Source organism: Nerophis ophidion, linkage group LG14, assembly GCF_033978795.1.
Source record: "Nerophis ophidion isolate RoL-2023_Sa linkage group LG14, RoL_Noph_v1.0, whole genome shotgun sequence".
In the NCBI taxonomy this organism is placed as follows: Eukaryota; Metazoa; Chordata; class Actinopteri; order Syngnathiformes; family Syngnathidae; genus Nerophis; species Nerophis ophidion.
Window position 1 is genome coordinate 26,815,895 of NC_084624.1, and position 26,405 is coordinate 26,842,299.

A 26,405-nucleotide genomic window follows, 5' to 3' on the forward strand; every position below is an offset into this window, starting at 1 on the left:
ACAGTGTTCATTCAAAAATATCAGGCACCGTTTAAGTATAGTATTTAAATGTTGGCAGAAGCTTGACTCCTAGAATTGATTAATTCATTACTCTCTGTCAAAATCATTTAAAATCTGAACAAATTCACTTTGTACAACCTACTAAAGTTCCATAGGTCCGCTGTAATTACAGTAAATTGTGTACAATTCAAATTAGTAACACAGGTCGCGAAATGACAGATGTAGTTCAGAGCACATGCAGATCTGACAAGAAAATAATTTTGAGCAAAATGTGAAGTTTTTTTACATAGATAGGCTGCTTTGAAACGAAGTTCAGTCTTAAACCTTTTAACTAGTCATGCAAAAGTAGACCAATTGTAGTATAAAACATGAGTGGAATTAAGTAGAGGGTGATCCTTCTGTACAATCAAAAATACCTCATAGGACTGCTTTTGGAATTTGTCTATTTCCACATTTAGTTTTTCCCTCTCCCTCGTCAGGTCGTTGATGAGAGCCTGGAGCTCCGCTGTCCTCTTGTTGCTATTCTGAAGCTGGACATGCAAGGCTGCGATTTGAGAGGCATTTTCTCCATCAACTGCATCTATGTTAAGCAGCAGGCCATCTCTTTCCTGCCTAAGGGCCCTCAACTCCTCTTCGAGCCTCAGCCTTTCCTTTGTCATGTTCTGTGTCAGTGTTTTCAGACGTTCTATTTCAATGGTGCATTCGTTAAGATGGCGACTTTTATCCTCAATTGTTTTGTACAGACTTTCATTGCGCTGGTTGAGCTCCAGAATCTGGACTTGATCTTGCTGGAGTTTCTGTTTCAATGATTTCAGCTCAGCTGTCACAGATGCCAACTCATCTTTGGTGTGTTTGTGATCCCTCAGGCTGTTGTCTAGAGCCTCCTGAAAGCCTCTGAGTTCTTTCTCATACTTCCTTCCAGAGTTTGAAGCTTCCACCTGAATGGATTTCAGGCTGGTAATGGTGGTGGTGTGTTCTCTGCAGGTTTGCGTTATCCTCTCTAACTCGGACTCCAGTCTCTTTCTGCGTGTGAACTCCTCTTGGTTCACCTTTTTCTGCTTCTCCAGCTCAGCTTCCATTGCATCCAGAGAGCACTGCAGGTCACGGATACGGCTCTGAAGCCGCACAGAACTCTGCTCAACCTTCATTTTCTCACTGGTCTGTTTCTCCAGCTCCACCCGGGTGATGCGGATCTCCTTTTCTGACATTTTAAGTGTCTTAATAGTCTCCATAAAGGAGACGTTCTTGGCCTTAAGCTCGGCCTCAGATTGCTTCAGGTTACTAATTTGCAACTCCAGAGCCCTCCTCTTCTTCCCTTCTTCATCAAGATCATGTGTAAGCATGCTGATTTGCCTCCCTTTTTCCTGAATATTTTTGTTGGCTTCCTTTAGTTTCAGCTCATCCTCTTCTCTCTGCTCGGTGATCATCCTAATTTTCAACTCTAGCTCATTCCGCATCCTTGTCTCTTGAGTCAGTGATGTCTTCTGCTGGTTTGATTCCATCTCTGCTCTGTTTTTCTGCTCTTCAGTGTGAGAAATAGACAATTTCAGTCTTCGCAGTTCATCTTCGAGCTCTCTCTTCTCGACGATAAGCTTGTCATACTGCTGCCTTAGCTCTGTTGAGTCCTGTTCTTTCTGTTGCGAGGCTTTCAGGATAGTGGTCTTGGTGACTTGGATGTTGGTCTCATGTGTCTGCTTAAGTTGATTGATCTCCTGGCTACACTGTGTTCTTACCTTTGAAATATCTGACTCTGCATTTCGGCGACGTGCCGCCTCCTCCTCCAGCAGTATCTTCAGCCTCTCAAGCTCACGTTCCTTGTCCTTCACCGTCTTTTCTAAGTCAATCTTTGCCCAATTAAGCTCTTCCAGTTCTTTCTGTCTACGCCGAACAGCCGCCTCATACTCTTCTTGTTGGCTTGTGTAGCGCTCTTCAGCCAGCCTTTTTTTTCTCTTTTCTTCTTCCAATTGATATTTAATGCGGTTGAGCTGCTCAGTAAGCTCTTGAATCTGCAACTGGGAACTGTCCAAGCTGTCCCTGGTCGTCGTTACTTGAATGGCAGTGGTTCTCTTCACTTCTTCCATAGAAAGGAGTTGGTCTTTTGACTGGCCGAGCTCCAGTTTGAGACGGGCCATGGCATCTTCTAGAGCACCGTTTTTCTGGTTGCGATCCTTAAGGTCACCCTTGAGGCGCCTCAGTTCTTCCTCCAACATCTCAATTCTGGTGTTCCGAATCTGTGGAGAGACAACTATTTTAGATCTATTTAACCCTATGCCTTGTATATGCAATAGTACTGTAGATGAATTTTACCTTCAATTCTTCCATGTTCTTCAACAACTCTCCAAGAAACTTGTAGTAATCACCTGAGCGTGTCAGTAGCTCAATGTACTGGGACTGGAGGTCAGAAGACTGATGGAAAAAAACTTCATTAGTGCTGCTGTTGATCATTAATCATGTTTATACATCCAGCACATTAGTAGTTGAATGTAATAAGGGAATTGTTTGAATAAATCAATGTACATTGTTTTATATTGTTGCATTTAATTATAAACTTTTTTTTAAAATGCAAAATATGTATACTGTGTTATTATAATCATAATCACCTAACCACCGTATTTTTCGGAATGTGAGTCGCAGTTTTTTCATAGTTTGGCCGGGGGTGCAACTTATACTAAGGAGGGACTTATGTGTGAAATTATTAACACATTACCGTAAAATATCAAATAATATTATTTAGCTCATTCACGTAAGAGACTAGACTTATAAGATTTCATTGGATTTAGCAATTAGGAGTGACAGATTGTTTGGTAAAACAAATACACATATGTTCTATATGTTATAGTTATTTGACTCTTACCATAACATGTTACGTTAACATACCAGGCAGCTTCTCAGCTGGTTATTGTTGCGTCATATAACGTATACTTATTCAGCCTGTTGTTCACTATTCTTTATATATTTTAAATTGCCTTTCAAATGTCTATTCTTGGTGTTGGGTTTTATGAAATAAATTTCCCCCAAAAATGCGACTTATACTCCAGTTCGACTTATATATGTTTTTTTCCTTCTTTATTATGCATTTTTTGCAGGTGTGACTTATACTCCAGAGCGACTTACACTCCAAAAAATACGGTAAAACAAATTATTTACTGATCATGACATTTTATTTAACAATACCCTGGTCTGTATTTTCTTGGTGTTGGTTCGCTATCAAAATACCCAGTATCACCTACCACCGATACACTGGCACAATCTAAAATCCAAAATGGCATGATAATTAACAGAATGGCTTTCAGTGTGAGCTCCAACCACAATCATATTATTGTGATAAAATACTACTTATATGACCTTTGATATCTTGTCTGAAGCCATATTGTACCGTATTTTTCAGAGTATAAGGCACACTTAAAATCCTTTCATTTTCTCAAAAATCGACAGTGCACCTTATAGCCCGGTGCGCCTAATGTACGAAATAATTCTTGTAGTGCTTACCGACCTCAAAGCAATTTTATTTGGTACATGGTGAAAAGATAAGTGTGACTAGTAGATGGCAGTCATACCTAAGAGATACATGTAGACTGCAATATGATGGCAGTAGGCAACACCAAAACTTAAAATGTCCCATTGAGAAAATAGAACATTAAACACGCCACTCAAAAATCTGACATATTATATTATGTATGTATTTTTAGTATGACTTCGGTAAGCTATGAAGCCGCACCGCTTGATGGATTGTCGGCGCATTGAACATACGAGTATTATTATGGTGCGTGTATAAGGCCTGCAAAATGGCACCTATTAGCAGACATATTACCTGGCATTTTGTTTCGCAATTTTATCGAAAACCAACTTTTTATACCTGATGTGTATTTGGGCTCTGCATAAGTCCAGAAAATGTGCGCGCGTCTGCCATGGTAGTCCGTGGGAACACTTTAGTCATAAGCTTCATCTTTTTCTCTACCTTCTTATGTGCCATTCTTCTTCCGCTGTTGCCATTTCTAATATAAAGTAACGTAAAGTTCTTACTTATATCTGTCAGTAGACTAGCTAAAAAAGTGCTAAAAACTGTAGTGAGTTTACATAATTCACCCAAGGAACTGTAGTTATTAAAGGGTTCCGGTCGGACGGTTTTTCACAGGAACCATTTCCGGCGTTGATGTTGCACTAGTGAGCCACGGATGAGAAGATGCTGCTTCAATATTGATTTAAGTAAAGTCTGAACGTCATTAAAACAGTTAGCTCCATCTTTTGACACTTCTTCTACTCCCGTCCTTGCACGCTACACCGCTACAACAAAGATGACGGGGAGAAGACGCTGTCGAAGGTGAGCCACGTAAATAAGACCACCCGCAAAACGGTGCATCCTGAAGCGACTGTGAGAAAGTGCCTTAAAGATGATCTGTAAGAAATAATCTATGCAACATTTTGACCAAAGAACCACCATTACTTGTTATGTAGACCACAAGGAAGTGTTCTACATTTTGAAAAAAATCATAATATGACCCCTCTAATGTGCCTTATAATCCGGTGCGCCTTTTGTATGAAAAAAGACGTGACTAGACCCACTCATCGGCAGTGCACTTTTTAATCTGGTGCGCCCTATGGTCCAAAAAATATGGTACATTTCTTGTATTGGATCTCATTTGATTGTGCAGGTGTGTCCAGTGAGTAATTTTTCCTACCTCTTGTCTGACAACAGAAGCAGGGGACTGCAACATGGTTCTCTTAATAGGAATATTCAGGAGCGTTTCCAGGCCGGAACTGTATGAAGCCAGCTGCAGCTCGTAGTCCTGAAAACACAGTCAGGAGGAGGAAGTCAATAATTTTGTTCATTTATTTAAAAAAAACAACACACACATATGAAGGCCGACCAACCTTTATGCAGGCAGCGCAGGTGTCCGCATCTTTGTGGACATCCTCAACTTTCTCCTTCTTTCCTTTAATTTCACCGTAAAGTGTCTATGTCATAAATAACAAGAGATTAGTTGTTATTTTCATGTAAAATTTTGTCCTCAAATTGATTGAAAAGGAAGGATTGACAGTGGATGTAAACATGCCTTCTGTTGGTTAAGGTGGTCCATGACAATCTGGATGTCACTGAGCTTAACACTCTGCAGGCCGTCCTGGCGCTTCCGGGCATTGTGTATCCACTGTTCCAAGGAAGTGCTGTTATGCTGGTAATGTTGCAGGTGCTTCTCATGCTTCTCCAGATCGAACAATCTGAAGAGGAACGAAGGAAGGAAGAAGGTTTTGTTTTTAGTCTTATTAGTAGAAGCAAAACAAAAAAAGTACCAGGACTATCCAACCTGTTGTCAATTTGGGTTTGTATGCGGCGCCAGCGGTCTGAGAGCTGAGACACTAGTTCTGCGTATTTGGACAAGTTCACATCGCACTTGTGGAAGGACTCAGAGACCTGACCGTTCCATTGAATTGCTTTGGCCAGCTCGGACTCCATAGTTGTCAGCAAGTCTCTTTTTTGGTCCAGTTCGATCTTCGATTGCTTTAGTGGAGAAAAAAAACAAACAGGATATGTTCAAATATTTCAGTTTGAATTTTTCGGACATTATATTGTACAACGTTACCTCAAATTACGACTCTTTTGAGATGCGAGCTCGTCTTTTTGTGATGTTTTAAGTTGCCAGCATAAAATTGGAATTATGTGCTTTTCTGTCGCTAGATGGCGTCATGAAAGCCACAATAAACCCCGTAAGATCCCCCCCCAAAACACCCTGTCTTTTAGTATTAGTTTATGGCTTAAGATCAAAATAACTTAGTGCCTGATTTACTAAGATCCTAATACCCAGCGTGGGCAATCTATAAAATAGCATATACTATTATTGAGTGTGTTGCGTGTGATCTGCTAACACTGAAAAGTGGTGCATTCGTGTTACTATGCTTGTATACCTGCAGATTTTTACTATGTTTTCAAACAATCAGCAGGCATGAAGCAGTCCTGCGGCGCACCTACAATGAAACCACTTTTTTTTTTTTTTACAGCATGAGGTGTGCTCATTGGAGAGAAGCCGCACTTACTCCACTCAAAATGCCAAAAAGTGCATAGTTGAATACGTTTTTTTCATATAGGAAATATCTTAATAATATAAATTATATGTAAAAAATACAACATGACACCAAAACGCAACAATTTAATTTGTTTTAATGAGCCCTTTGAGTCCTCTAGCAACTATAAAATTATGAAATTATTTTGCTGAATTGGCGATATGTCTAATATTTTTTATTGTTGACCGTCTAAAATGTTGATACACTCACGTATGACAGAGACTTTTCTTATGGTGCCGAATAAAACCCCAAAAAAGTGCTTGCTGACCAGTGATTAGTGTTGATAAATCACTTTGCGTGTGCTAAATAATTATATTTGCATCTTCTCCTCCGAGTGTTGTAGGCGTTTTGATGATCAGCATATATTTTGCATGTTTATGAATACAGAAACGCAAAATAGATTGCACGCCTTATTCTGCTCACTTAAAAGACACAATACACATTGGCACGCATAAAAAAAATCAGCTTTGCACCTGTTTTGGAAACCCTTTGGTTAAATTTACTGTAATTCATTTCAGTGGGTGGGACTGTTTTGAAATACGAAAGTTTTGAGTTATGAGCTCGGTCACCTAACTGAGGTACTACTGTATCTTTACACTTATGTAAAGTTTTACTGGAAATAAGTTTGGTATGGACTGTGTAAAAACCTTCAATGTGCTCTGATATTTCTCCACTTCTCGTGGATCCAGTGAAGTGGTCTCCTTCTCCATCAGCCGGGCCTCGTGGACTTTCACAATGTCCTCCGCTTGGAGCAGACTCTGAAGCAAGGCCTTCAGCGCTGACAATCTGTTGGGCGTCGGTTTGAATGGAAATGATGTGAGTTTGTATGATGCTTTTTTGGTTATAGCCAAAATAATAAGTACCGTTCGATGTAGGCTGTGTAGAGACCCTGCAGACCTCCCAGTTTCTGGCTGATGATATCCAGCTCGGAGCGGAGGAACCTGGCTTGCTCAGAGTCGGGAGGGATGCCTTCCAGTTGCTTTAGAATCCTTTCTCTTAGGCGCAAGTACTCATCGTGAATGGAATCCAGATCTTGGTGCACATCCTAGACATCAATATTATACAGCTAATTTAATACAAAACCTTCAAATTGTATTTGTCTGCACTTTAACATTGAAGTTGTACAATGCTAAGTGACATACTTGCAGATTTTGGATGTACACGAAGCATTCTTGCAGACTGTTTTCACCCGGGCAAAGATGAAGATGGCTCGTGAGTCCATACTCAGCGAGCTCCAGCCTATGTCGGACCTCCTGCAGGCTGCTAAGCAGTGAGATGTTGAGGGTGGGCAATTTGGGAGGTGCGGGTTTGCTTGGCTCCTGTTTGGTTTCAGCTTTATTAATGAAATAAGAAGAAAATCACTCAATGGTTGAAATAAGCATTGGGTAAATTGTGGTTCTTTAATTGGACACTCACGGGGAGTAGTCATCTGGATAACCATGGTATCATAATGGTTCTGGGCTCTATCAAAGTAACTCTGGATGGTGATCAAATCTTCTTCCCCGAAAAGGTCGGAACCTTGACTGTTGCGCAAGAACTCTTGGTAGTGGGTCTCCAGTGTTTTGATGATACTGCGGTACTCCTCAGGACGCATCTTAGACAGCTGCCCGACATAAAGACACACGAGGTGAGTGAACTGCAAACTGTTGCCTGCTGTTGCATATTTTAAAGTCGTGCGCTACCATAGACAAGGTGAGAGAGTTGATGTAGTTCATGTCTTTCAGGCAGTACTGCCATGAGATGAGACTCTTGATGTTGATGTAGAGCTGATTCCAGATCGCCATGATAGCTTCATAATACTTCTCATTCCTGTAGGGTAACACAAGTCGCTATAGATGAGACACTTGATAAGCTTGAAGCATAAGAACAGAATAATGAATTCACTTGTGCATTGACAGTTTTGCTGACAAAACAAAAGTAGTGTCAAGCCTGGTCCACCAATTTAAAACACCCTCAAAAAAAGGATATGATATGGATATGATAGACATGATAATCTACTTCAGGGGTGACAAATGCATTTTTATGGAGGGCCATATCACAATTATGGCTGTCCTGACAGGGGCCACATTTAACAGTGGATATATATGAACACAATGTATGATGTTTGTAAAAGTGTTTTCATGCATATTTGCTATGATAATGTAATAAAGATTGGGTCATTAGCATTAGCTATTATGCTAACACATGTGTGTTAGTATTATTAACTTACAATGGTATTGTGTTTGTAATGTTTCAGTTTTGTACATTCACCAAAACAAAATGTAGTCTGTTTAGCTGATCAGAGAGCTAGCTTCCACAGCAAATGGGTCCATGACGATGACTTCTGTTTTGTTTGATCTGCCGTTTTACTGCCGTGTTACATACACCGATTGGAAACAATTAGGTTATACTGTATAAATAAATATTTACAAAATCTTTCTGTGAAATTAAATCATATCACAACTTCTATATCTGCAGCTTACTGTCTGGTACGGCTAATATATAGAAAAATATGTATATTTTTTCTAAAATTTGTTGGGTACGCTCTTTGGTACGGAAAATATTGTAAGTCCTTTCTTAAAACTCTTTTATATTTGCTAGACTTTAATTAAACCCCTTTTAGACCAGTTGACCTGCCACTCTTCCTTTCTGTTCTGTCCCCACTGCTCCTGCATGAAAAGGATACCAAGTGGACACGGATAATCTCTGGAGAGGTACCAGTCTGGAAGAGGCCCTCACTGTGCCAGGTCGTAAACCGGTGGGGACTACACTTGTATGCATCAGTAGGTGACGTCTAACGACTTGTCCACATACAAGAAGACTCTCTATTGTCTTCCTGATAGACAGGACTTCATTATCATGAAGGTAATATTTAAATATCTGTACCCACTCGGCATCCATTGCAGCCAGTCACCCAGGTGGGGGAGTCCCCACATCTGCGGCCCCTTCCAATGTGCCAGTCTTTTCTTTTGTCAAGCTCTAAACATTTTTAAAACTGTAAATATTGAACTTATTACCAGCAAAGTAGTGTTCATCAAAGCTACACGCTACAAAGAGAGAAAATGGACTGTAAATCCAGGCGAGAAAAATCAACCAGCATGTAAAAGGATGTCTTCCATTTTAGGAGGGCTTCCAAAATAAAACCTTGCACTTAAGAAACATAATATTTTTATACATGGTGTGCTGCTTGTTTGTTTGTTTGTTTGAATAACCATGTTTCTTACAGGGCGCATCAATTTATCAGTACTTTTATTTAATTGACATTGTTTTTAAAATTTTACAAACGTTGTGTTTTGTTCTGGCTAACTTGACAGTGCAAAGCTTTGGGAAAGATAGGTAGAAACGTTTCGTAGGGTTCCAGTGCTGGCACAAAGATATGTTCACTTTTATTGAATTCCGTTCATGTAAAGATGGAGTTTGTTAATGTCTCTTTTGTGACACAAATGTTTTGCACTTTTCCTTTGTGGTTTATGTTGAAACAGTAGTTTAGCCTGTGCTGAAACGTTTTGATTAAATGATAAATGGGTTGTACTTGTATAGCGCTTTTCTACCTTCAAGGTACTCAAAGCGCTTTGACACTACTTCCACATTTACCCATTCACACACACATTCACACACTGATGGAGGGAGCTGCCATGCAAGGCGCCAACCAGCACCCATCAGGAGCAAGGGTGAAGTGTCTTGCTCAGGACACAACGGACGTGACGAGGTTGGTTCTAGGTGGGATTTGAACCAGGGACCCTCGGGTTGCGCACGGCCACTCTCCCACTGCACCACGCCGTCCCCAATAGAGTATGAAATTTAGTGTTTATTTAATATAAGTAATATTGTTTCACTGCCTAAAATTTAATTTAAGTGTTTTCCCCCCCCTTAATTTGTACATGGTAGCGAAAGTTAAAAGGAGTGTTAAAATGTTAAAAAGCCGGTTTGTTTTTATTATCATAAACAATCATACTGAGCATTTTTTCTCTCCCTATTTGTTTGGTGGAAAGTTGTACATCAATTTGAGATCAATAGAGCTGTTTCTAATTCTGACAATACTATTTGTAGTGTTGATGTAGCAAGCTACTTTTGCCGTGTAGCTTGAAGTGTAGCCTGCTTCAGTTCTCGGGAGATAGCTTCCTCCTTAGCTGAGCTACATTTAATCGAGAGGAACCCGTACTTTAGTTTTCTACAGTTTTCAAGTGGCTTGTCCATCATTACGTATTACACACGAGCTGTTTGATTGTAACGAGCATCTTAGTTGGAGTTTTGATTACCAAATTTGGATGTGTAAAATCGCTAAACTAACTAACGTTTAGCATATCCATTGTAAACCCAATGTAAATTAGCATCGAGCTGGCGCATTTTAAAAAGTGGAGCCTTACTGTACTTTTGTGCTTTGATGGCACAGACAATTGTAACATTACCTTAAGGCAACCCATCTCAGTCCGCTCTGAGTGTTTGTGTTAAGTGCCGGTATGCAACCGCACAAGATGTCACGTGCAACAAAGATTTTGAAATATGGCATTGTTTGATTTTACGTTAATTGATACTGTGAGAATGAGATATTTTTAATCCATACTCATGTTTAAAGCAGCTATTTTTTTTCCATGTAGTGTGTCCTCTTGTGACCTCCTTGCTTTTATCTCATGTCCGCTAGTAAACTCTATGTTTTGTCTTAAGGTCTCCTGTTTGTCCGCTCACAGACCTGTTTTGGCCAGTTCCTTATCTGTTTTGAAGAAGCAGCTGCGTTCCTTTCTGAGCGAGAGGGGCTGTTTTCGCTCTACATAAACTGACTCTTTTTGTTTGGATTTAGACCTCGCTTGCTGATGCTACGGTTGCATTGTAAGGGCTGGTCTCCTCAAGCTTCAGTAAAACTTGGTATTGTACCATTTTGTCCACGGGGTCCATTTACTCAACATATGTCATCCAAAATAATTTTGGATTGACCAGTGTGTTTTCTTCCATGAGAGGTCACGTGCAACAGTACCCGGTAGTACCGATAAACTTTGGTCAGTACCTATAAAAGTACCGAATTTGGTACCTATCCTTAGTTGTTATACATAATGATCAATTTAAATGACGGTATTGGACATAATATGTAGAATGGTAAGGCAACAATAACTGAAACATTTTTCTTACTTGTTGGCAAGCTCGATGCTGAGGGGGTTCGGTGGGGGTATCAGCAAACACACTGAGGGAATCATCATGTCCAGTCCTCCTGGCCCGGTCACAAGCCACTTGCTGCGCTGCGTGTTGTCCTTCAGTATGCCCTCATTGCCTTTCAAAATCCCTTTCTGTAACACAGCATGAAGTACTTAGAAGGCAGTCACTGGAAATATTATACACTAAAGTGCTTGTGTGGGGTAAAGCACTCAACAGAACCCACCTGGTCCTGCTTGAAGTCACACAAGGCCTCCACCATGATAGGATTGTTCACTGCTGTGGGTTCCTCTGGGTTGCGGGGCTTCAGTCTAACAATAGTCTTGGACTTGTTAACCAGACTTTGGACTTGTCTTTTATTCTCCATGATTCGTTCTTTCTCTTTCTAAAACAAAAATAGAGTCAAATTAATTGTTTTTTTCCCTGAATGCAAAAACACCACACCTTGCAAAACTGGTTGACCCACACAAGCAGACATGCAAACACATATACAAAATCTTTCAAGCATCAAATTTGTCCTAAATCCGCGAGGGAATTCCATATTAGCGAAACAATACCTCCAGGAGTTTCAGGAGCTCTTGCAGATTTTCCAGCGGAGTGTTCTTGTTGCAGGTGAACTTGGTCCGGATGCTCTCGTGGTCCTTTTTCAGCTTATCGTTGGTCTCGTTGGCCTCCTTAAAAAACTGCACAGAAAATTGGAGATTTGATGAAACTATAAACCATATGGGTTGCTTTTCCAAAAGCAGGAGAGGAAATTTACTTGGCTGTAGGCCGCATTCTCCTTCAAATGAACATGAATACACTTGGTGATCTGGAGAAGCCAGCTCCACTGTGTCTGTAAGGTGTCCATGTAGGCCTGAGGACATAGACATACACATGAATATAGCAGCAGATTGTCCAAGCAGGATAGTGGTTATGTGTGCTAAATGCTCAGAAAATGACAACACCATTTTGAAACTAAACCACAAATATAATACAATACATTACAATTAAAAGAAACAAATCTAATTACATTATTGTATTATTATTATATTATACTGTATTTTATTGTATACTTTTAAAAACAAATTTACAGTAAATGTATCTTTAATTTGAAAAATGATTAACTTTTTATTTATAATAATACTTAATCAATATTACAAACTACCAAACAAACAACACATATACAATACCCTTGTGAAATATAAATAAAACACAGATAAAATACAATCTATTACAATAAAAACAATAACATAATTATATGGATGCTTATTAGAAAAGCTTACAGATCACTTTGATCTGTAAATCGTGTAATATTTTGAACACATTTTAGTCACTTTTATTTGTTTTGTATGTCTTTTAATATGTAACACTTTAATATTTGTTGTCAAATGAAAAGTGCATTATAGATAAAAGTTTTTGTTGATTTTATTATATTTTATTCTTAGTATATTGTATTTTTCAAATCTAACAAATAAAATTGTCTTTTAAAACTTTTTAAACAGTAAACTATCAATCCCAATGACAAAAATAGACAGTGATTCAGACCAAAGCTGGAAATAGGACTTGAATAATGTCATCGGTTAAATATTGACTTAAGTACACATCTAAAAAAGTTTTTGTAAAAAAAAAAAAAAAAAAAAAGCTTGTGTACTATTTGAGTGGCTACTGTTGCCATACAGAATTGGTGCCAAAGTAAAAGCCCGGTTACAAAACATCGTTGCACTGCCACACAGAACAGACAAAAGACCGAGTAAACAGGCAGACAAGAAAAGATTTCAAAAGCAGACTTCTAACTTGGGGGTGTTACGATCTGATATTGATATCTGTCAGCAAAAAACAGATATCAGATGATATCTGCTTTTTATTTGAAATGCCAAATTTAAGCTCCGATCCAAGTAGTCGTGCAGCGTGTTTACTTATGTAAAGCTGGATAGCCATTCAACATTTAAATGCCCTTCAATAAGCACAACAGATAGGTCTTTTCTTGTATCTTAGTGAAGTAATTTACAAAAGGTTAGCATGATACGCTTTTACTGTTGGTTATTAGGAGCTAGCAGCTACACAATAGCTAAATACATAATAGCAAACAAGCTAAACATACTGTATGTAATAAGTGTCACTATTTGAACAATCTTGCCGTTTAAAATGGCATTTGTCAATATAAACAATTATCTACTTTTAGTTGCATATTAAAGTTTGGGTCATTCAACTTTCTGAGTCGTGAACTTAATGTAATGAACTATTGTGACCACTAGGTTGTGCCAAAAACAAATTACTAATCCACTTCAAGAACATACAGTGAAGCCGGAGAGTACTCACAGCGCTTCACTTTTGCCACATTTTGTTAAAATACAGCTTTACTCCAAAATGGAATAAAAATTTTTCCCCCTCAACATTCTACACACAATACCCTTTAAGGCTGATGTGACAATTTTTTTTTTTTTTTTTGCAATTAATCTTTAAAAAATATATATATACATGTACCTAGGTATTCACAGGTTTTGCTCAATACTTTGTTGATGCATTACAGCCTCAGGTCTTTTTGAATACGATGCCACAAGGTTGACACACCTATCTTTGCGCAGTTTTACCCATGACCCTATACAGAACCTCTAAAGCTCCATCAAGTTGGAGGGGAAGTGTTTTTTTTCATCCAGAATGTTTCTGTACATGGCTGCATTCATCTTAGTCTCGTCAGGGAGGTGACCAAAAACCCGATGGTCACTCTGTCAGATCTACAACATTCCTCTGTGGAGAGAGGAGAACCTTCCAGAAGGACAACCATCTCTGCAGCAAACCACCAATCAGGCCAGTATAGTATAGAGGCCAGACGGAAGCCTTTTTTAGTAAAAACTTTGCCAAAATGGGGATGTTTTCCAGTGGCAGAACAGGAAAAGTGGTCAGGACAGAGGGAAAGATAAATGCACCAATATACAGAGACACCCTGGATGAAAACCAACGCTTCCCATCCAATCTGATGAAGCCTGAGGGGTGCTGCAAAGAGGAATGGGCGAAACTGCCCAAGATAGGTGTGCCAAACTTCTTGCATCGTATTCAAAAAGACTTGAGGTTGTAATTTCTGCCAAAGGTACGTTAACAAAGTATAGAGCAAAGCCTGTGAATACTTATGCACAGTACATGTGATTTTTTTGTAAATGTTTTGAAAAAAAAAACTTTTCATATAGTCAGTATGGAGTATTGTGTGTAGACTTTTCCACAGTACATGAGGTTTTTTGTAAATGTTTTGAAAAAAAACAACTTTTCACATAGTCGTTATAGGGTATTGTGTGTAGACTTTTGAGGACAAAAATGAATGTATTCCATTTTGGCATAAGGCTGTAACATAATTAAATGTGGTAAAAGTGAAGCGATGTGAATACATTTTGGATACACCAATACCAACCATTGTCCTCTGGCTAATGTCACTTGATCATACCTTTTCTAACTTTCCACACTACAAATATTTTCAAGTATGTACTCTTATTTGTGTTGATATCCTAGCGGGTGGATATCGTATGAAAAATAATATATGGATCGGCCAATACTCTAAGCTCCAATATCCGTATTGTATCATAGTGAACAAGTTGTATTGGAAAGTAAAGTAATACAATTACCACGCCCTGCAATAAACAAATGATCTTTTTTCATAACAGCACCACCTGTTGGATTCGACTGGCATGTATTTCCCTACTGATAGGAAAACTTACTTCAATCTTATCCGAAGCTGCATGGTTATTACTCAGGAGACCGTCGGATTTCACTTTGAGCTTGTTTAGCTCTTTTTCCTTCTCTTCCAACTCTTTCATCAGCCTCTGTGCAAAAGAAAAAGAAGGTAAAGCACCCAAATGAAATGAGAAACTGAGAAGGATGAGAAGAGTTCCGTCGTACAGAGTAGCTCTCTTGCTTCTTGGGGATATACTGATCGATGTTTTTGTCTCCCCAGTCAAAGACCAGCTCCTCCTCCTCTCTCTCATTCACCCACATGATAGCGCGGGAAATCTCCTCGATGATGCTCTGCAGATCACGCAGTTGACTCACGCGGTTGTGGGACATTTTCTGAGAAGGTCAAGCAGCAGGTGAGTATTTGTTACAAAAAAATGAACTATTTTTAGTTTAAAAAATGGCATAGGTCCTACCTGCAGGCTGTCCCATTCTTGGTCCAAGATGTGCATGCTGGACTTATCGCCCCTCATGCCCTGATGAAAAGGATATATTGTATTGGTTTTTAAAATGCCTTCGAATCAATACCTCAATGAACCTCAAAACATTCACAAAAGAATGTTACAGAGACGAGGCTAGAGGACACGTACCAGATCGTCCCTGGCACGGTCTACTTCCTGGCTTCTTTGAATCGAGCTGTGGAATTTGTTGTGGCTCAGGATTTGTTTTTCGATGGTGACCGAGTCATCCCCCCATGGAGCCGTCTCGATCATGCGCTACAAGTACAGGAATACTGTTGTGTTAGTAATAAGTTGCTCAAAAAATAAGAAACACTCACTAAATGATGTTTATTGGCATTGCATAGATTCATAACAAATATATATACAGTACAAGCCAAACGTTTGGACACACCTTCTCATTTCAATGTGTTTTCTTTTTTTTCATGACTATTTACATTGTAGATTGGCACTGAATGCATCAAAACTATGACACCTGTGAAGTGAAAACCCTTTCAGGTGACTACCTCTTGAAGCTCGAGAGAATGCCAAGAGTGTGCAAAAAAGAAATCAGAGCAAAGGGTGTCTATTTTGAAGAAATTAGAAGATAAATCATGTTTTCAGTTGTTTCACCTTTTTTTGTTAAGTACGTAACTCCACATGAGTTCATTCATAGTTTTGATGCCTTCAGTGACAATCTACAATGTAAATTGTCATGAAAATAAAGAAAACCCATTGAATGAGGAGGTGTGTCCAAAGTTTTGGACTGTACTATATACATATATATACTATTTAAAAACGTCTTTACAAAGACAGTCATGATTGAATTACTCAGAAAGGACAATACTGACACCTATTTTCCCCTATTTATTTTTCCTGTAGAAAAAAGTCTGAATAAGATTTATAGTTGAGATCATGACTGGGCGTTTCATATGAAATTTTACTGTATTCAAATTTCCAGCCCCTTGCTGCTCTGTCACTGACAAGAATATGATGTCAAATTTCCCCAGACTGTCGCCCAACTAGAAAGGCAGTCATACTAAGTTTGATCCCCGGTTGTAGTAGTGTTAGAAATGTTTGCAAATGTATGTTGTAATTATCTCAAATAATTTTGTTTTCCACTAAAAATCGAACATTTTTGAATAATTTATTCACCACAAATTAGTTTTAGTACAAAACCTTAAATTTTCAAAGTTAAAAAGTACCAATGATTGTCACACACACTCCTGGTGTGGCGAAATTATTCTCTGCATTTGACCCTTCACCCTTGATCACCCCCTTAGGGGTGAGGGGAGCAGTGGGCAGCAGCGGTGCCACGCCCATGAATAATTTTTGGTGATTTAACCCCCAATTCCAACCCTTGATGCTGAATGCCAAGCAGGGAGGTAATGAGTCACATTTTTATAGTCTTTGGTATGACTCGGCCGGGGTTTGAACTCACAACCTACCGATCTCAGAGCGAACACTCTAATCCATGGTTGTCCAAAGAGCGGCCCGCGGGTAATTTTTTAACGGCCCTAAGCACATTCTAAAAATACGATCAAAAAAATTAAAAACTGAAAAAGTGGTATAAAAGATTAAACAGGTGAAATGTGACAAGAAAATGTTGCAATGTTTACTCCAATAACACAAAGCTGCCATGCAGGCAGCTATTTTCTTTAAAAAAAATGTCTTTAATAATCAAAATTAATGTGACATTAAATATTGCACTTTGAGATATTTTGGGGGGAAAATGTTGCATAATTTGTGTTTGCCACATAAAAAACAAAGTTCTTTTTTTTCTAAAGAAGGGCCTAATAAGAACAAACAAAAAACATAAACAACAATACAAGTTATAAATGACAGATGGATCTGAAGTTGATCTCAAGACGATTGCGTTTAAAGTAAACAGTAAAAATTTTTTGTTTATTTTTAATGAGTAGGACCCTTTTGGATCCCCAATAATTTTAGTGCGATTTTGTTTGTGTCATTGCTAAAAAAATAATAAATTAAAATCAATGGTGTTAAGTGTTGTCATTTTTAAGGCTCCAATTATTCTATAATCTCAAATATTCCACTTTAAAATTCTATTGGGGGAAACTATTACATACTTTGTATTTTTTCCCATAACAAAACAGGGTTTTCTTTGACAAAAAGGGCATACAACTTAAATCTTTAAAAACGTTATGTTGACAACTAGACCTAATGTTGATCTAGAGATGTAAACCTTGAATAACAATAATACAAAAATAATGACACATTTTAAATATTTTTTTGACCAAAATCCTTTGGGGTCCCTGGGATGAAGCCTGAGTGGAGGCCTAAATGTATACTTTTACACATATATTGTATTGGTTTTTGAAATAAAAACATATCAAAATGGCCCCCGCTTGCTTTGATTTTTCAGTGTGCGGACCTCAGTGGAAAAAGTTTTGACACCCCTGCTCTAACCACTAGGCCACTGAGTAGGTTAAATTTAATTCGAGTTTGATTAGCAAAAAACATGATAATTGCTTCACATAAACAAAAAATGGGAAAAAAAAAAATCAAATAAAATGTTGCTTACGGTCCCAATTTGTCCAGTGGCCCCCCTCGCTGAGATTTATACATGCAAACTAACAGGTGGCACCAAACGATTTCCCCCCAGGTTGCTTCCTGTCAGTCACACACGGCAGTGGACTGGGAGACATGCAGCCGGGTCACAGAAACACGCTTATCTCTATGATTTATTTTTAACTATTTCAACGTACCAGTTATTTCACTGACATGGACAAATGTTGACATTTTTTTGTCTTTGAAAGGGTGTTGAACACATGAGTTCATCTTATATTGAGGTCAATACCCTAATATTATCGCAGCTGCGCCAAAATGAGTGTGTTTGTATTATTTTCTACAAACTACAACCAAGACAATATATATATAAATTGTAACTATTACAATTTCATTATAATAATTGTGTATGTGTTTTTTGTATTCTGTGATGAGGTGGCGACTTGTCCAGGGTGTACACCGCCTTCCGCCCGATTGTAGCTGAGAGAGGCGCCAGCGCCCCCCGCAACCCCAAAAGGGAATAAGCGGTTGAAAATTAATGGATGGATGGGGTTTTTAGTATTTCTATCTCTGTATTATTATTTATTCTTAATTATTTTTCATTTGGTTTTGTTTTTAACATCGTAACCACCACTACCACAACTATTAGGCAAGTTTATTTATACAGCAGAATTCGTACACAAGGCAATTCAAAGTGCTTTACAGAAAATTAATGGAAGGCTAAAAATAATATAATAATACTAACAATATTCATTAATAAGAATAATATTCATCCTAATAATATTTTCCAACAGTGAGTGAGCTTTATTTACTTCAGCGGTGTCTAACTCATTTTAGCTCAGGAGCCGCATGGAAGAAAATCTGTGCACACGCGGGCCGGACGGGCTATTAGTGAAGTGCATTATATTTATATAGCGCTTTTCCTCAAGAGACTCAAAGTGCTTTATATTGTGAAACCCAGTATCTAAGTTACATTTTTTTAAACCAGTGTGGGTGGCACTAGGAGCAGGTGGGTAAAGTGTCTTGCCCAAGGACACAACGGCAGTGACTAGGATGGCAAAAGTTGGAGGGGAAGTGTTGTTTAAGCCATCCTAGTCATCATAGTCTATTAAAATCATGGCGTTAAAACTAAAAAATAAAGACAACTTCAGATTGTCTTCTTTGTCTTAAAAAAAAGAACAAACGCATTCGGAAAATATTATAATACAAATATAGAAAAAAATACTGGCAGCGGTAAAGTTTAGATCCATGAAGGAAAGAAGAAAGTAAATGAATATTTATAACTGCATAAATTCATATATGCCAAAAAATGTGTTTTGTTTTGTGTTATTATTATTTTGTTTAATTAAGTAACGTTTATGACAGCCTTTTTCCAAAACACAACATAAAATGTGAGATGTAACAGGATAATGCATACATTTATCATTTGTTTGCAAAACGCTTACAAAAAAGTCGGACCCCAAAAATGTACTGTGGGACCGCATTTTTATGACTTGATGGGGTCGGGACCCCATTTTGAAGATTCCCAGCGCCAACACTGATGGACCATTGGTGCATGCAAAACAGCAGCAGGCAGCTGTGGCCTGCGGGCCGGTTGTAATACTAATCAAATATCATCCCTTAGGCCATAGATCTTTCATTAGTGGGCCTTATCTGGCCCACGGGCATTAACTTTGAAACGTAGGATTTACTTTATAAAGTGTTATCAATAGAGGACTATATTCCAAACTAAACCTACACAGACTAAGATATGCTATTTCCCTCTATGTCCTGTAGGTGTCACCCTATCATCGTTTAAAGCCAAGCAGGAAACTATTCCAACTATGCCGCTCTTTGTTCAGCCATGCTCTTTTGATAAGAACAACCTCTGCCTGTCCCTGCACTTTACTCCCATTTTTTTCTTCACTCTCTCTTCTCTTTGGAGCTTTTGTTCGCACACCACACCCTTCTTCCAAGCTTATTCGGCTGAGGCCACACATGACGGCGCCTTTCACCAGTCTCACTGATGTGCGGCGATGGCGAAATGCACTCATTCGGATGGATCAGGTGCCATGTTAGCATTAGTAAATAGAATTTCAACTCCAGCATGTAAGCGCTGAGGGTTTTGATGACCGAGTGTAGGGGGGAAGCGGCCAAAAGGGTGTTTTCCCATAAGCATGTCAGAGCCCCCCTTCCCACATCTTCTTACTAAGTGGTGCAGTGTCACATTTCACACTCCTTCACTATTCTTTGGCCTCCCCTACACACTCTTCCCTCTCAGCCAATCTACCTTTTTTTCCTCCTTTCGTTGTCATTGTTTTATTTGCCAGCCTTTCTCACTGGCAGATCAAGTTTTGGCATTGAGCCAAGATGGTTTCAGTTAACAGAAGGTCAGAAGAAGTGATACGGTGAGCGTGCACCCTCCTCCACCTCTACCTCTGCCTTCTACACCCGCACAATGATTCTCACAGCGTGAGCAAGTTAAAGACTGCTATCAACATGTTGCAACAGCGGCATGCAAAAATAACACACGCCCTGATTAGTCTGTGGTGATTTACTGCATACTTTACTTCATAAGGCATTAAAAGGTGTAATATGCATGCCAGGCCAGTAGATGGCGATGTCATTTTGTAAAGAACCTTTGGTCCTCTCAGATCTTTTCTGAAATAATTTTCTGTTTGGGTTTCCTTACTTGGACAGAGTAGCAACATCGTAAACGTAGTTACTGAGGCTGCTGAAAAAAATTGATTTACACCCAAATTGCGATTTCTACTAATTCCGGTTCTGAATAAATTAATAATTTTCAAAAATCCATTTAAAAAAAAAAAAAATTGTTTTTGTTTTGTTTTTCAAGAATACATCTTTTAAAATATGTTTTTAAGCGTGCTTACTGGCTGTGTGTATAAGTCGTACGTCAAAACTCAAGACAAGCTTTTGTAACCTGCAACCTTTTTGGAATTTTTTTTTTTTATATAATGCTGAACAACAAATATTCTGTTTTCTAGACTATAAGCCACTTTCCCGATGCTTTATACCCTGCGGCTTATAAAGCGGTGCGGCTAATTCATAGATTTTTCTTCGCTAACGGCTATAATCTTTTGTGTCCAACAATTGGTTTTCATAAAATACAGACAGAGACACTGAAAATGTGTGTTATTGTCTGTGCTATAGCGCCTAATTTTGGACAAGTTTGCTCACCACAGGTGCTGCTGATTGAAAATGAACTTCCTGCTTCCTGTTTCGCGCCTTGAACCGGAAGTATATCCCCTTTCGTCAACTATACGTCTATAGCGTTTCTGCTCCAAAAGATTCTTCATTCATTACTTCAAGCAAAGTTTGTAAGTGTTACAATATAACTAACTCAATTCATACTTACTCAACTGTCCCAAGTGTAATGTCTGTAAAAGTATTTTATGCATATTGTCTGTGTTAGTTTAATCAACTTACAATGGCCTTATTTTTGTAATGTTTCAATTTCGTAAATTCACCGAAATTTAATTGTGGTGTCATTGAGTCTTTTTAACTGATTGTACAGATAGCTTCAACATTTAGCGAATCCAGCTGTTTTACTGCCTTGTGACAGGAACCATTTGGAAACAATTAACATATTAATATTAACAAAATATTTCGTGCTGGTTTGGGGTTCATGGTCGACTTAAATACCAGTGCACTTTCCATCCATCCATCCATCCATTTTTCTACCGCTTGTCCCTTTTTGGGGTTGCGGTGGGGTGCTGGAGCCTACCTCAGCTGCACTTGGGCAGAAGGCGGTGTACACCCTGGACAAGTTGCTATCTCATCACAGGGCCAAACCAGTGCACTTTATAGCCCGGAAATTATGGTAATATAACACAAGAATCGATTTAAATCGAGAATCGATTCCACATCGAATCGGAATCGAATTGTGAGTTGTTGCAAGTTTCATATACGCGCTACAACAGTGCACAACTTATACATACCTACTAGAAATGGGCTTTTTGTCTTTAAATAATCCTATTTGTGACGGTATCAGGAAACCTCTGAATGCCAGTGTAACATTGAGTATGAATATGGCAAAATTACACTTGAATTAACCTTAGCTAATGTTGTTGTGCTTCTTTAGACAGCAAACTAGGTGAGACTGACTCAACAGCGCCTCTGTTGGTTGCTCTCCGTTTCTGCCTCATTTAATGTGCATGTTACAATACAACAAAAATAATTCATTCTTACTAAACTTTATCATTTTCATATGTTTTCATATTCGGATACTTCAATGTGATGTAAACAAACATCCGAAACAACGCATTTCCTACTCACTGTTGTGTAAACGATGGTTTAAACAGTGCCTCTATCAAAGGGTACTCGAGATATAATGAAAATATGTTCATCTAAGAGGCATAAATGTGAAATAAATGAATTAATACTGATGTGTCAACATTATATTTGCTGAAATGTTATAACATTTCCAGTAGAACTGGAAAATAATATATTTCTAGATGGTGCATTTAAGATGGTAATGCCTCCGAAAGCGTCTCACCTTCTGCTGGGCAATCCAGGCCATGGCGTCGTGGAAGAATTTCCCTCCCTCCGTGGAGCTCAGACTGCCTTGGTTCGTTCGTCTAATGGTCATGGTCCCCATCAGTCGCTGCTGGAGGCCGGTATGCATGTGCTGCAGCTGGTCCACGCTGTATCGGGATTAAATGTGAGCGATGCTATGTTTAATTACCATATATATTCAATAAAGGCCAAAAGTTTGGATACGCCTTCTCATTCAACGCGGTTTCTTTATTTTTTTAATGACTATTTACATTGTAGATTGTCACTGAAGGCATCAAAACTGTGAAGGAACACATGTGGAGTTATGTACTTGAAAAAAAAAACAGTGAAATAACTGAAAAATGTTTTATATTCTAGTTTCTTCAAAATTAGAATACTGCTTTTTCACACGCTTGACATTCTCTCGATGAGTTTCAAGCACACATGTGAAGTGAAAGCCATTTTAGGTGACTACCTTTTGAAGCTCATCAAGAGAATGCCAAGAGAGTGCAAATCAATAATCAGAGCAAAGGGTGGCTGTTTTGAAGAAACTAGAACATAAAACATGTATTCAGTGATTTCACCTTTTTTTGTTAAGTACATAACTCCACATGTGTTCATTCATAGTAATGATGCCTTCAGTGACAATCTACAATGTAAATAGTCATGAAAATAAAGAAAACAAATTGAATGAGAGGCTGTGTCCAAACTTTTGACCTGTACTGTTATCCTTCTGAGAACCAGAGTCTTATGCAGTGGAAATTAGTTTTTTGTATTTTTTTTACCCCCTGAAACTCTGACTAAAGACCATAAATAGATGTCCACTGAAGAGGACGCTGGTTTTCAGGAGGATGTGTCCTGTTAGGCTTTTTGGCTAACCTTTGGAAGACGTCGTTTTTTATGCGCATCTGCTGCAGTTCTATGCCGTACATCTTCAACTGATCGATGTGGTCGGCCGCCATCATCATCAGCTTTTCCGCCTCCATAGGTTGACCGCCCTGAGGGCACAGCAGCATTGAAAGTTCCTTAACTTTTAGGATTGTTTTGCACTTGTCCCGCCGCCATCATCATATTGGTATGTCAACAACTTATTTTTATCAAGCAAAGATGTGTTTGTTTCTATCACTTGGTGGTCAGTGCGGACGAGCGTCAACTTACACTTTGCATGATCATCTTGGCTCTGTGGAGGTACTCTTGACACTGCGCTGTCAGCTGCATGACTTTGTGCTGAATGGTCTGCACACTATGTGAGAAAGCAATAAATATTTCCAGCTTGTCAGTTCATTAAAATAGCCAAGGAGGCAAGAGCCAACTTTTTTTTTTGTATTGGAGACAGATTGTGTTTGCATGGCAGACTGTACTACGTAATGTCATGGAAAACAGGCTACAGCAGATAAGAAATTATCTTGAGAAACAAGAGTACAGTACATGACATTTGCGGCGCCCCTTCACATAACACATATAAAATGTAGACTATTTGTTAGCGAAAGTGTCTACCGATAACCTCAAATGATCAACAACTCTACTTAAAATATGTCCGCGTCGCTCGTTATTCATATTTGAAGCTGCCCTTTTCATCTTATTGGTGGTTACATTGCCTTAGCTAAATACTCATTTGAATGCGCCATTTTTTGAAAAATTACTTTCACCATCCAAATACTATAAATGCACATACTTTGTTATTATTGTCATATTTCTATTATTATGTTTTTCAGTCAGGATTGATATAACAGAGAAGTGTTTGTGCTGTCCAAACTTTTTTTTTTCTTTCACTGAGGGTCACATACTAAAAGATGAAACAATGCAAAGTGTAGGGGGGGGTTTGATCAATTTTGCACATTTTAAAGACGCTAAAAGCGATTCAGCGTACGTCAGTACATGCTAAGCTACTTCAGAAAACACTTGGCTTTCCAAGTATCACCTTAATGACCAACATTAAAATACAGTAGCGTACTACGCCTAAATATTCATTAAAAACAAGGCAGAGGTTTTATTTAACAAGCATTTTTTATATTTATGGCCACTGTCACGTGACACAATGTTTGAACAGTAACACTATATATGTATATATATATATATACATTTTTTTTAATTAATTTTATTTTGACTGATATTATGTACTTTTATTTATAAAACACATAAACAAATAACAAGATTAATTACACTTTCAAAATTGGAATAATCATGATTCATCACAGGTTATTACTCACTTGCATCATTTAAATTACAACAACTAAAAAAACAACAACATTTGGACACACAAAGTAACACATATATTTCAAAAAACAAACATTGTTATTTAAGTTTTTCAAAAGTAAAGAGTTGTTAGTGATATAAATAGTATACCTTATTATTGATCAATCAATCAATCAATATTTATTAATATAGCCCTAAATCACTAGTGTCTCAAAGGGCTGCAAAAAACCACAACGACATCCTCGGTAGAGCCCACATAAGGGCAAGGAAAACTCACCCCAGTGGGACGTTGGATTTCCTTTTATTTTTAGGGCGTGTCGAGGGCCAATAAAAAGAAAAATATTTGCGGGTTGAAAATGGCCCCCGGGCTGCACTTTGGACACCCCCGACTTAGGGTGTGTTCACAATTTTTCAGTGATGCAGGCTCTTTGTAATGTTTACTGAGCTGTGTGAGAACTTTCAAGTCAATCCTACTTACATGTTTTTTTTTTAATAAGTGTTTTTATTTTTTAATATACAATAGCACCTGTAAAACAGTATTGTGCAAGTTTTAGTGTAGAACAGTACTTACTAAATATTGTGTCATGGCCATAAAAATACATACATTTGCACTTTTAAACTTGACTTAATAAACGTTATCTCAGCTCATTCGATTAATCAGTTTTGATAATTGGGTGATTATATGCGGAATGCAACTCATGCAGTGGTTTGTACAGATAAATAAAGGTCATCATTTCATTTTATTTACTTTTAGGGGGGTAACAGAAAATAAATATCATAACAAATTCTGTAATTAGGACGCAATGCAAGATTATATTAAAAGTGAAATAAAGTAAGGTTTGTGGGAGAGATGTTGCGATAAGAGCGTCCTAAGGGACTAAGGAGGGGCGGATAAACATTTCCTCTGTTATGGTCTAGTTGTGTAATCGGATTAGCACTTAGATGGACATTTTTACGTACTTTCTATTATTATTGCCCGACAATAACAATATAGTGTTTAGCGCTTAAAATGGCGGTTGAAACAACAGGTGGTTGTGGAATTAAAAGGTAATAAAAAAGACTTACTTAACGACGCCTCCTCCGCCTCCTCCCATGCTAACTTGCATTTTCTGCCCGCCGCCACCGCCGCCGCCGCCGCCGTGCATGGAGGAGCGGGAGAAGGTGGAGGTGTAATTGTAGCCGACGTCCCCGGTGTGGTATTCCCCCGTCGGGAAGCCATTGCCTCCCACGAACACGCTGTCGTTCCGCAGGCTCGCAGACAAGTCCGGCCGGGAATTACTCCGCTGGCCCATGGAGGCCAGCCTGGAAGTGGAGCCGAACATGCTCATCTCAACCCGGGTTCGAACAGGAAAGCAGCACCCAGTTAATTCCCCCTATGTGCTCCTCTCGGCTCCCGGCTCTCGGCTCTCGGTGCGCACTCTTCGGACTGCTGTGTTTAGGCGGAAGCTGCTCGCTTTTGGATCTGAGTGGAAACCACACCTTTGACTGCGTGAGTGCGTGAAGCAAACACTCCTGCACCCTCTCACCCTCTCCCTTCTCTGCGCTCACATAACCATAACAACTTCAAAACTTTAATAGTTGGACCAAAATGTTTGCAACACAAACAAATCGAACACGTTTTGGGGAGATTCGGACTTGTTATGGTTTAAACCAGGGGTCACCAACGCGGTGCCCGCGGGCACCAGGTAGCCCGTAAGGACCAGATGAGTAGCCCGCTGGCCTGTTCTAAAAATAGCTCAAATAGCAGCACTTACCAGTGAGCTGCCTCTATTTTTTAAATTGTATTTATTTACTAGCAAGCTGGTCTCGCTTTGCTTGACATTGTTAATTCTAAGAGAGACAAAACTCAAATACAATATGAAAATC

General features: G+C 38.8%; 1 protein-coding gene across 1 annotated transcript in view; it reads right to left on the bottom strand.

The window, feature by feature from the left end:
- Positions 1-25,983, bottom strand: part of LOC133568386 (desmoplakin-B-like) — a 29,760-nt gene extending 3,777 nt beyond the window's left edge. The window contains exons 1-23 of the mRNA XM_061920280.1: positions 25,605-25,983; positions 23,502-23,586; positions 23,223-23,341; positions 22,345-22,492; positions 15,474-15,599; positions 15,300-15,359; positions 15,052-15,219; positions 14,871-14,975; positions 11,942-12,037; positions 11,739-11,864; positions 11,408-11,566; positions 11,161-11,315; positions 7,740-7,866; positions 7,474-7,660; positions 7,200-7,390; positions 6,921-7,102; positions 6,705-6,843; positions 5,304-5,497; positions 5,055-5,217; positions 4,873-4,956; positions 4,680-4,787; positions 2,308-2,406; positions 417-2,231 (exon numbers count right to left, since the gene is read on the bottom strand). Of these exons, the coding sequence (XP_061776264.1) occupies positions 417-2,231; positions 2,308-2,406; positions 4,680-4,787; positions 4,873-4,956; positions 5,055-5,217; positions 5,304-5,497; positions 6,705-6,843; positions 6,921-7,102; positions 7,200-7,390; positions 7,474-7,660; positions 7,740-7,866; positions 11,161-11,315; positions 11,408-11,566; positions 11,739-11,864; positions 11,942-12,037; positions 14,871-14,975; positions 15,052-15,219; positions 15,300-15,359; positions 15,474-15,599; positions 22,345-22,492; positions 23,223-23,341; positions 23,502-23,586; positions 25,605-25,867 (4,899 nt within the window). The 5' untranslated portion in view covers positions 25,868-25,983. The remainder of the gene's footprint in view (positions 1-416; positions 2,232-2,307; positions 2,407-4,679; positions 4,788-4,872; positions 4,957-5,054; positions 5,218-5,303; positions 5,498-6,704; positions 6,844-6,920; positions 7,103-7,199; positions 7,391-7,473; positions 7,661-7,739; positions 7,867-11,160; positions 11,316-11,407; positions 11,567-11,738; positions 11,865-11,941; positions 12,038-14,870; positions 14,976-15,051; positions 15,220-15,299; positions 15,360-15,473; positions 15,600-22,344; positions 22,493-23,222; positions 23,342-23,501; positions 23,587-25,604) is intronic.
- Between the last annotated feature and the right edge of the window lie 422 nt (positions 25,984-26,405).